The sequence below is a fragment of the Siphateles boraxobius genome, unplaced genomic scaffold (assembly GCF_051911475.1).
Source record: "Siphateles boraxobius isolate OS27281-9 unplaced genomic scaffold, OSU_SipBor_1 137, whole genome shotgun sequence".
Classification (NCBI taxonomy): domain Eukaryota; kingdom Metazoa; phylum Chordata; class Actinopteri; order Cypriniformes; family Leuciscidae; genus Siphateles; species Siphateles boraxobius.
In genome coordinates, this window is record NW_027508741.1 from 795,943 (window position 1) to 808,341 (window position 12,399).

The following is a 12,399-nucleotide window of genomic DNA, read 5'->3' on the forward strand; positions in this document are numbered from 1 at the left end:
AATTACATTGTTAAACAGAAGAAATCAAAGATGGAAGTGGCTGATAGTTTTATGATGAAGATGATAAAACATTTTGAAGATCTGTTTCCAGCTCAACCAATAGCGAGAGTTTGGGGCGTGGCTACAGTAGCAAATGGAGAGTTTGGGGCGTGGCTACTGTAGCAGATGGAGAGTTTGGGGCGTGGCTACTGTAACAGATGGAGAGTTTGGGGTGTGGCTACTGTAGCAGGTGAAGAGTTTGGGGCGTGGCTACTGTAACAGATGGAGAGTTTGGGGCGTGGCTACTGTAGCAGGTTGAGAGTTTGGGGCGTGGCTACTGTAGCAGGTGGAGAGTTTGGCGCATGGATACTGTAGCAGGTGGAGAGTTTGGGGCGTGGCTACTGTAGCAGGTGGAGAGTTTGGGGCGTGGCTACTGTAGCAGATGAAGAGTTTGGGGCGTGGCTACTGTAACAGATGGAGAGTTTGGGGTATGGCTACTGTAGCAGGTGGAGAGTTTGGCGCATGGATACTGTAGCAGGTGGAGAGTTTGGGGCGTGGCTACTGTAGCAGATGAAGAGTTTGGGGCGTGGCTACTGTAACAGATGGAGAGTTTGGGGTATGGCTACTGTAGCAAGTGGAGAGTTTGGGGCGTGGCTACTGTAACAGGTGGAGAGTTTGGGGTGTGGCTACTGTAGCAGGTGAAGAGTTTGGGGCGTGGCTACTGTAGCAGATGGAGAGTTTGGGGCGTGGCTACTGTAACAGATGGAGAGTTTGGGGTGTGGCTACTGTAGCAGGTGAAGAGTTTGGGGCGTGGCTACTGTAGCAGGTTGAGAGTTTGGGGCGTGGCTACTGTAGCAGGTGAAGAGTTTGGGGCGTGGCTACTGTAGCAGGTGAAGAGTTTGGCGCATGGATACTGTAGCAGGTGGAGAGTTTGGGGCGTGGCTACTGTAGCAGGTGGAGAGTTTGGGGCGTGGCTACTGTAGCAGGTGGAGAGTTTGGGGCGTGGCTACTGTAGCAGATGAAGAGTTTGGGGCGTGGCTACTGTAACAGATGGAGAGTTTGGGGTATGGCTACTGTAGCAGGTGAAGAGTTTGGGGCGTGGCTACTGTAACAGATGGAGAGTTTGGGGTATGGCTACTGTAGCAAGTGGAGAGTTTGGGGCGTGGCTACTGTAACAGGTGGAGAGTTTGGGGTGTGGCTACTGTAGCAGGTGAAGAGTTTGGGGCGTGGCTATTGTAGCAGGTGGAGAGTTTGGGGCGTGGCTACTGTAGCAAGTGAAGAGTTTGGGGGCGTGGCTACTGTAGCAGGTGGAGTGTTTGGGGCGTGGCTACTGTAGCAAGTGAAGAGTTTGGGGGCGTGGCTACTGTAGCAAGTGAAGAGTTTGGGGCGTGGCTACTGTAACAGATGGAGAGTTTGGGGCGTGGCTACTGTAGCAGGTGAAGAGTTTGGGGCGTGGCTACTGTAGCAGGTTGAGAGTTTGGGGCGTGGCTACTGTAGCAGGTGAAGAGTTTGGGGCGTGGCTACTGTAGCAGGTGAAGAGTTTGGCGCATGGATACTGTAGCAGGTGGAGAGTTTGGGGCGTGGCTACTGTAGCAGGTGGAGAGTTTGGGGCGTGGCTACTGTAGCAGGTGGAGAGTTTGGGGCGTGGCTACTGTAGCAGATGAAGAGTTTGGGGCGTGGCTACTGTAACAGATGGAGAGTTTGGGGTATGGCTACTGTAGCAGGTGAAGAGTTTGGGGCGTGGCTACTGTAACAGATGGAGAGTTTGGGGTATGGCTACTGTAGCAAGTGGAGAGTTTGGGGCGTGGCTACTGTAACAGGTGGAGAGTTTGGGGTGTGGCTACTGTAGCAGGTGAAGAGTTTGGGGCGTGGCTATTGTAGCAGGTGGAGAGTTTGGGGCGTGGCTACTGTAGCAAGTGAAGAGTTTGGGGGCGTGGCTACTGTAGCAGGTGGAGTGTTTGGGGCGTGGCTACTGTAGCAAGTGAAGAGTTTGGGGGCGTGGCTACTGTAGCAAGTGAAGAGTTTGGGGCGTGGCTACTGTAACAGATGGAGAGTTTGGGGCGTGGCTACTGTAGAAGATAAGAGTTTGGGGCGTGGCTACTGTAACAGATGGAGAGTTTGGGGTGTGGCTACTGTAGCAGGTGGAGAGTTTGGGGCGTGGCTACTGTAGCAGGTGAAGAGTTTGGGAGGTGGCTACTGTAACAGATGGAGAGTTTGGGGTGTGGCTACTGTAGCAGGTAAAGAGTTTGGGGCGTGACTACTGTATCAAGTGGAGAGTTTGGGGCGTGGCTACTGTAGCAAGTAAAGAGTTTGGGGGCGTGGCTACTGTAGAAGATGAGAGTTTGGGGCGTGGCTACTGTAGCAGGTGAAGAGTTTGGGGCGTGGCTACTGAAGCAGGTGGAGAGTTTGGGGCGTGGCTACTGTTGCAGGTAAAGAGTTTGTGGCGTGGCTACTGTAGCAGGTAAAGAGTTTGGGGCGTGGCTACTGTAGCAGGTGAAGCGTTTAGGGGCATGGCTACTGAAGCAGGTGAAGCGTTTGGGGCATGGCTACTGTAGCAGGTAAAGAGTTTGAGGCATGGCTACTGTAGCAGGTAAAGAGTTTGGGGCGTGGCTACTGAAGCAGGTGAAGCGTTTGGGGGCATGGCTACTGAAGCAGGTGAAGGGTTTGGGGCGTGGCTACTGTAGCAGGGGGGAAAGTTTGGGGCGTGGCTACTGTAAAAGGTGGAGCCAGAGAGTGTTTAGCTGCTGTGGAACCATGACTGATGCATTACATGGAAAAGAAATTCAGCTTCAGTTACAGGAGTGCAAGACAAAATTCACAGCAATTAGACCTTCAAAGATTAAACAGGTCATGAACACAACAAGGCATTGAGATGAAGCGCGCCATAATGGATGCTTCAATACATCATCATGTACCTGTTCAGAAAGACAAATTTACCAATTTACAATGTTTACATTGATGTGTCAATGTTAACAGCCTCAAACAGCTGTTGGGTCGTGTCCAAAAATGTGTTCGGTGCAGATGCGCTTGATAGGTTTATTGTAAGTGAGATGCTCGCGCTAGACAGAGTGTTAGCCGACTCAATTGCTTAGTCATCACATATAGCAACTAGGGCTGGGTACCGAGTTCGGTACTTTTTAGGTAACGACCGAATTGCCTCGATACTACCGAGTATCGAAACATGTCTTGTTTTTCGGTACCAAGTTTCGGTACCTAAGTGGTTAATCTTGTCAACGTCAGTTAAACAATAAACATGCAGCATGATTGGCTGTGGCGGAAAAACACTAGTTTACGCGGCTGCCCAGAGACGTGGCTCGTCGCACGTGTGGCTGTAGTGTGTGTGTGTGTGTGTGTGTGTGTGTGTGTGTGTGTGTGTGTAAGCGTCCAACCCAGATAGACAGAAAATATGTGGAAATGATCAAAAGTGTACCTATGTACCCGACTCGATGCCATAAGCACACGATGCAATATTTTCGACAAGATAATTGCTGCCAAGACCGGTAACACGGTAAATCTGATAAGGCACTTAAAAAAGCGCCCAGAATACACTCGAGAGTAGAAAGTTTATCCGCCTTCGACTACAAGAACTGGAGCGCGTCACATATAAACCAAAACTCAGCGTATAGGATACTTGCCTCACAGACATGAGAAATAGTTCTATATATGTTCAAAATATGTCTACTTTTAAACGAAACATTTAGAATTAAATGGTTTGATTACCTAATCCATATAGGCGCGGGCGCGTTCACTACTGCGGGGATGACGAGTCAGCATCGCAAATTCGCAATAATCATCTTTGCAGCCAACACGTTTAGTAAACACTTGTTCATTAATAAACAATTAAAATATCTCCTTGCTATCGTTTCCCGACACATCCATAATCATTAGGCTACTTTTGCCAGTGCTTTGCGCAAGCTTCATGTGTGCTGAGCGCGAGGCATATATCCCGCACCCCAGTAGCCTATATTTAATTCAATTCACATTTATTTGTATAGCATTTCTCACAATACATAGCCTATCGTTTCAAAGTGTCTAAATTACAATTTAGAGTGATCTGTTATCAGGGGTGACTGTGTGTAATGTATTCCAATTAATTTTCATTCAGTTTCATTGTTAAACAATGCATTAAGTTAAGGCAGAAACAATGAGCTCGTTGAAGTAAAGAATACATGTTGTTAAATGATTAGGAAACATAGAAAACTTTAGCATTGGTGCTTTTTTAAAGACTCAAAATATGAGTGTAAAAAAGTCAACAAACTGAAAAAATAAGTTTTTTTTTTTTAGGTAATGTTATATTGATAAAATTGGTATGGAAAAAAGTATCGTTCAGGAACCGGTATCGAAGTCAAGGTATCAGTATCGGTATCGGTATCGAAAATTTTGTTACGATACCCAGCCCTAATAGCAACACAGCTAAAAGTACCTTTTATTGAAAGTAGCCTACTTTTACCTGTTGAGACATGCCTTCACAAGCACCTGTAAGAACTGTGATGTTTAAGGAGGCGCAACATGAGAAATATAAATAGACTTTATTTTTGTAATTACACTAGGAAACCACAAGTGTTGCAGAAAATACACTTCACCTTTAACAAGCATCAATAACTGCTATTAAGGTTTATTCGCACATTACTAAAGCCAAACAGTACACATGTGGCATTGAAACCATTGGCAAGCATAATGATTGGCTAGACAAAACAAATGGCAGTGTGTGCATTTGGGTTGTGATAATTGCTCAACGAGAGAACATATAATGAACTCTAACAGCTTCCTGTGCCAAGATTCCATCAGCTACGATCAATGAAACACACTGTTAGCCTTCCGCATCGATCACCTGCCAATCACTGCAACAAACCCAAGATGCAGAAAATATTGAAAATTAATTATCAATCTTTCCACTCCGCATCACAAGGTTTAATGAACGCATTAGCACATAAACAGATAAAAGGCAACAGGAAAATGAGGAATCACAGCAGGAATAATGCACATTTCTTTCACTTTGCCCCATTAAATAAAAACAATGGTATAATTTGATCGGGTATATTTAGTTTTTTACTAAGTTTTTTAAATATACATTTTTTTTAGAATAAATTTTGATCTGAATTGATTTGTGAGATCAAAAGTGAACGAAGCCACGTCACTCTGCATAGTGTATACTAAATTGTACACTTCAAAAAAAAAAAAATCAATGCAATTTCAAAAGGCCACAGATGCACCTTAAAATTACATAAAAGCTTGATAAAACACACCGCCTTTCTCCTGCATTTGGTCGTTCCCTTTCATTTTGGAGCGAATGCAATTGAGCCTGATCTTTGCATCGTGCACCATTGATTGCAGGGCTTTGATAGGCTATAGATGTTTACCCTTTTAGTGCCCTGTTAATTAGAGAACAGAGCGAATGACTCTATTGAGAGTCAAAAAACCCTACTTGAATGGTGTTTGAAAAGCATCACACAGGTGATGAGAAAAGCATGCACAATGAGCCTTATACAACACACCGTGGTATAATTAGTTCATTCTCTTTGAGCTTTTTTATTATGAACACACTGGGGTTTTCTGCACTCTATTACAGAGGAAACTGAGATCGAAGGGACGCGTCGATCGGCTGTGTTCCAAGAAACATCCCACCCTTGTGGAACACTGTGTTTTTCTCTTTCTCTCGCTCTCCTTCTCTTTGCTTTCATTCTCTCTGATGGTTTTTTCATCCTTACCTGCTTTCTGGACTTGCAGTATTCGCTCGTACACGCCGTCAGAGTTCTCCAGCAGCGTTCGGTTGGTCTGGATAATCTGTGAACACAGGAAAAAAGGAGACTATGTAATGAGCATATTCCAATGACTCAAAAAATATAGCAAAGTAGAAAAAATGTTTTATATATATATATATATATACACATACACACACACACACACACACACACACACACACAAATATATATATATATATATATATATATATATATAATACAAATAAAAAGGTAGTAATAAAATAATAAAAATTAAAATAAATTCTATCCTACTTTTGTATAAATGTCTGGAAAACATGGATGTGTGCCTGAATATGGGTCATATAGTAGCTGTATAAATTACAGAGGTCATAATGAAGCATAACAAATACATTCCAGCATCCCAAAAAAAAGAAAGAAAATCAAACAAAATGAAATAAATTGATAGTAACCAAATATTAAAATAAAAACGAATTAGTATTCTGTACTACGTTTTGTATAAATTAATTTATGCCTGAATATGGGTCATACAGTAGATATGGAAGATATTATTACAAATTATATCAGAGGTCACATGAAATAAAATAAATACATTATAATCACCAGAATAAAATAAGAGTAGATAGATAGATAGATCGATAGATTAACAATAAAATAGGTACTAATTTTGTAAAAATTGCAGTAAGAAATTTTGTGTTTGTGAATTTGGGTCATATATGTACTATACTATATGGGTTATATTGTAGCTGTATAATTTAAAGATATTATTACAAATTATATCAGATGTCATACGAGACATAACATCATATAGTAGTAGTATAATAAACAACATGACTGCAAATTAATATATAAAAGAGGTTATAAAACAAATGTTTATTAATTTTTTTTCCCCAAGGCCAGGAAAAATATGAACAACTGGTCAGCAGAAGAACATCTATTTTAAGCCTCATGTTCAACATAAGATTACAAGTTACAATGCAAAAGAGGAAGTAGATGGTTGTTGAATTAATGAGGAAAGTCATAGCAGGACAGGAAGTGGGGCAGATTATGCAATAGATCTGCTCTTTTGTTGAGCCTGAACACACACCCTTCTAATGAGGCGAGCGGATTCCTACATTTAATTAAACACACACACACACACACACACACACACACATACACACACACACACACACACACACACACACACACACACACACACACACACACACACACACACACACACACACACACACACAGTAATTCAGACGGACGTCTCAGCACTGGGCCAGCGGCTACAGATCCTGCACCAAACCACATCATAAAGCCATAGTCCAGATCAACAAACTTTCCTTGTGAGACTCAACATGCTGCCAAGAAAGGAAACAAATGTTGCATTTACTAAAAGGCCTTTGCTGACGTTCACTTATAAGGGTTTCTTACACACTGGGATAGAGATTTACATTATGCCCATTTTGCACTCTCTCTGACCCATAGACATGACCACAATTTTAATAATGCTAAAAAATGTTTTTGCTCGATGTAAATGACCTCTGTTATGATTTACTGGCATAGTTTTTCCTAGTCTCAAGTCTCTGTTTAAGTTTATCTATGCAGATTATGCATATGTTCGTTCTGACCTTTAGACTCTTGAAATGTTGGCCCGTAACATAAAAAAACAGAGTTTACACGTTATAACGGGCTGGGAAATGTGAGGTCATGCCTTGATTGTTGAAACTTCCTGCATTAAACAGTTTGAATCTATTTTGTAACAATGGCTGTTTAGTTGAAATAATGGTTAAACTATTATTTTTTTTAAAAACACCCTTCATTCATGTAATTTCAGAGCAAATACATAAATATAAAAAAGTATGATTTACAGTAAATTTCAAAATGTTGGGGTCAGTAAGATTTTTATGTTTTTAAAAGTCGTCTTTTCTGCTCACCAAGGCTGCATTTTTTTTAATCATAAATACAGTAAAAACAGTAAAATACTGTCGTTGTTTTTTTGTTGCTATTTTCTATATTAATATATAGTAAAGTGTAATTTATTCCTGTGATCAAAGCTGAATTTTCAGCATCATTACTCCAGTCTTCAGTGTCACATGATCCTTCAGAAATCACTATAATATGATGATTTGATGCTCAAGAAACATTTATGATTATTATCAGTGTTGAAAACAGTTGTGCTGCTTAAACTTTTAAGAAAAATAAATCTTTTGTTACATTATGGATGTCTTTACTGTCACTTTTGATCAGTTTAATGTGTCCTTTCTGAATAAAAGTTTGAATTTCCTTCAAAAGAAATCTTCTCGACCCCAAACTTTTGAGAAGTACATATCAAATATGATACGTTATAAGAAGATGATTTTCGCAACTTGTTTGTTGTGTCATTTCTATGACAATGAATCAGCAGACCTCGTCGTCTTGAGCAATTACAGGCTGGTGTGCAGAAGCAGTGTTTTCTATATTTCACTCGCTTCAACCGCAGACACACCCGAGTCGGAAATTAACTGGAGATTGGGGCAAAAAAGCCATAAAAATGTTTAAAAAAGCCCCCAAATTAAAGATATGGGGCAAAAAAATTCTCTGTATGAGTTCTTGTTTTAATATTTATAACAGGATATAGTTAAAGGCACAGTATGTAAGTTTCACCACTAGAGGTCGCTTATTCAAAACAATAACAAAGGCGTAGCTTAATAACGCAGCGAATGTGGAAAACTAGCCAATCACTGACGCCTCGTGGAGTTTGTTTTGACACTTCAGATGCGGTATGTATATGCATGTTTTAATATCATTATAAAGTAATTAATTGGTTGTCTAGATGCTGCATTGGTGGAGAACAGCAGTATGCTGGCAGTCGAGGCTAACATTGGTAGTACCTTAAACGGTTAAAACAGTTAGTGTGACAAAAACACACGCAAGCCTGACCCAAATGTTTAATGTCACGATTGGTATAACATCTGTTTGCATTAGTTTATATCCAGCTAGTCATTATTATGCATTCATTTGGAAGCAAAGTTGCATATTTAAAGCTAGTGATGTGAGAAAGCAAACTGCTATGATCATGCAGCCGATGAATTTCAGTTCTTTTTATCGTCACTGTAACACATATTTTGTTGTTTTGATAAGATAAGCATCAAGTGTTCTAAAATAAAGTGTAAGAATAGACATGGGATATACATAAATGTCTAATTTCAATGCAATGACCTTTGTGTAGATATTTAAATATGGCCATAAGCATGAGTGTATGGATATATATGAAATACAAGTCCATCTGTAACATTAACTAAGGTTATTAAATGTTTTGGAAGTATTGTTTATTGTTAGATCATTAATTTCAACATTTGCTAATACATTTTAAAATTTGTCTCTGTTAACATAAATGATCAATGTATAATCAATATATTCATATTTAATATTAATATCTATATATATATATTTTTTTTAAGTACAGTACATTTTCATGGTTAGCTACGTTTTGTTTTGGTAATAAAAAAATACAATTTTGTTTGTTTTTATTCAGTATCCATTTGAAAAACTATCGGTTATCAGTTATCATCCAATAGTTATCGTTATCAGTAAAATACAGTATCGGACAACCTGGATTAGATATGGATTTAAAAATATACCAAGAGATAATGTTGTTAAATATAACAGACATAAAGTAATTGGAGTCACATTGCAGTGTTTTGTCCGTCTATTTTTCTCATTGGGCCTCCAAATGTTTCTTTGAAACGTTCCTCTGAATCTGAAAGGTGCTCGTGTGATGAAGAAACAAAGGATTATCTGAAACTTTAATGTAATGCAGTCAGGATCTGCCAAGAACACAGATCATTATGTACCGGTCAGTCTAATTGAATTGAACATCCCTATAGTGGCTAAAAGCATAGCAGGGTCACTTGTCAGGACCAGATTATCACTCAGTGCCAACAAAGAGAAGAACAGCTGCTTCAGTTCCTCTGATGGGTCGTGCTCAGAAAGCTCTCGCAGAGATCAATCGTGAGGATGTGGACACTTTCCAAAGAAGACACACACTTTCTGAAGGCCTCGCCACGTGGTGATGTGGCCCAGACATAGATTACCGTAGTGCACTTTATGTTTGGACCTGTCAAACACACATTGCCAGTACAAAATGCTAATCCAAGGTTGTTAAAGAACGCTGGGAAAACGGATCGTGTTACTCAAATGTTATCTTTTTTTAGGTTGGCTACCAATACATTTTAGGATACAGTATAAGATTCTGATACCACAAAACCTGTCACATTGGTTAATTTTTTGAAATTGAGATGTATACATCACATGAAAGCTGAATAAATAAGCTTTCCATTGATATATGCTTTGTTAGTATAGGACAATATTTGGTCGAGATACAACTATTGAAAATCTGGAATCTGAGGGTGCAAAAAAATCGAATCTTGCATTTTAAGTTGTGCATTTATGTTCGTGATTGTGCTGCATTCACTCACAAAAATAATTTTTTTATATATTTACGGTAGGAAATTTACAAAATATCTTCATGGAACATGATCTTTACTTAATATCCTAATGATTTTTGTCTTAAAAGAAAAATGTATAATTTTGACCCATACAATGTATTGTTGGCTAATTGTATTGCCACAAATAAACCCGTGTGACTTGTGACTATTTTTGTGATCCAGGCTCACATATATGTTTTTAAAGCACTTCATGGAATGGCGCCAGAATACTTATCTGAGCGTATTAAGCCCTACAGTTCAGGCTTAAATAACAATTACGGCCAAAAATGAACTTAGAGCTAAATAACACATGGGTCGAGTCGACCGTTCTCTGGGATGTGTTTTCATGATGATCGAATGTACCCAGTTTTAACGTTAGTTTAACCACAGATTAGCTTATAACGCTAGAGTATGAGGCATCGAATAAGTAAAAATCGCTAGTTAATACCACTAACAAGGCTCAAACTAGCCCCACACTAACACGCTAGCATAATGAGGGTCTCGACCTGCAAACCGAAGCATTGAGAACTGTGTAAGTGTACAGACAGTTTAATAAGAAGATACTTTATAAAGACAGTTCACTTCACGTATACAAGCAGGAGCCATCTTTGGGAAACAGTCTCGACCAGTCGAACCACGAACGCCGTGCTATATAATATCAATATTAATCAAATAACTTTCTTCTAACTATTCCTCATGCGCGTCTCAAAAGCGTGATCGTGCTTTCTCCGTCGCTGGTCCTAGATTGTGGAATAATCTGCCATTGGATGTTAGATCTTCCTTGACTCTTGTGTACTCTGGCATTTTAGTACATGGATATTTTTTTGCTTTGTCTTATTGTTATATTGCTTTTTATTGCAATGCACAGCACTTTGCAACTACGGTGGTAGCCAGTAAGGTGCTATATAAATCAATAAAAGAAACGAAACGACAGATCCAGACAGGGAAGTTAACGGTATGCAAGGGTCAGAACTAGTTTTTACACAATTTGACTCCCATTATCTAGGAACAACCTATAGATGTGGCCTTGTAGAGGCAAACAACACTCACATGTTCTGCAGAAAATGTAAAAAACTAGTTAGGTGACACTAAAGCTTCTTACAGTACACACTTTATAGTAACTTGAGGCTAAGTATGGTGATCAATGGCACACTGGGGAAAGTTCATGAATGCATTTGAATCCACTTGAATGAATCAAATTAAGACTTTTTAAAAAACAATCAGATCAATTCATGATGGAATCACTCACACCAATTCATTGACAAAAGCAATCAATGGTTTGCAATATTTAATATAATAAGGAAACACTTTAGTTTAGTGTCCAATTCTCACTATGAACTAGTTGCTTATTAACATGTATATTACTATGATATTGGCTGTTTATTAGGACTTATAAAGCACACATTAATGCCTAATATTATTCTGCATGACCATATTCTACATTCCTTAATAGGCTACTACTCGATACCTAAACTTACCATCTACCTTATTAATTAATAAGCAGTAATTAAGAGTTTATTGAGGCAAAATTCATAGTTATTAGTGAGATTTTTAATTTAAGTGAAAAAATAAATGCACTACCATTCAAAAGTTTGGGCTCAGTAAGACTTTTTTTTTTTTAAGAAATTAATAATTTTATTCAGCAAGGATGCATTTAAATTGATCAAAAGTGACAGCAAATAAATGTATAATGTTAGAAAAGATTCTATTTCAAATAAATTCTATTCTATTCATCAAAACAATCCTGAAAAAACAGGACGGTTTCCACAAAAATGTTAATAAATCATCATATTATAGTGATTTCTGAAGGATCATGTGACACTGAAGACTGGAGTTATGATGCTGAAAATTCAGCTTTGATCACAGGAATAAATTACACTTTACTATATAATCACAGCTATTTTAAATTGTAATAATGTTTTTACAATATCACTGTTGTTCCTGTATTTATGATCAAATAAATACAGCCTTGGTGAGCAGAACCCAAAATTTTGAATGAATACTATAGAAAAATATATGAGCTATATAAAATTCGCCAGTTAAAACTCCTTGATATTTCCATGACTGCATGTTGAATGAGTTTGTGTTTGTATCTGTGAGAGAAACACAGAAGCCTGTGCACACACACACACACAGCTGCAGCATCTGTCTCATCACTGACATTACACTGTCATTACATTACTAATGGCTGAAGAAATTGCAGTCTTGGTGGCAGACAAACCACTATAAGGGGGTATTTATAG

General features: G+C 39.1%; 1 protein-coding gene across 1 annotated transcript in view; it reads right to left on the reverse strand.

Moving 5' to 3' along the window:
• plcl2 (phospholipase C like 2) overlaps window positions 1-12,399 on the reverse strand; it is a 71,283-nt gene that overhangs the window by 19,178 nt on the left and 39,706 nt on the right. Inside the window, exon 4 of the mRNA XM_077229923.1 lies at window positions 5,688-5,763. Coding sequence (XP_077086038.1) covers window positions 5,688-5,763 — 76 coding nt within the window. The remainder of the gene's footprint in view (window positions 1-5,687; window positions 5,764-12,399) is intronic.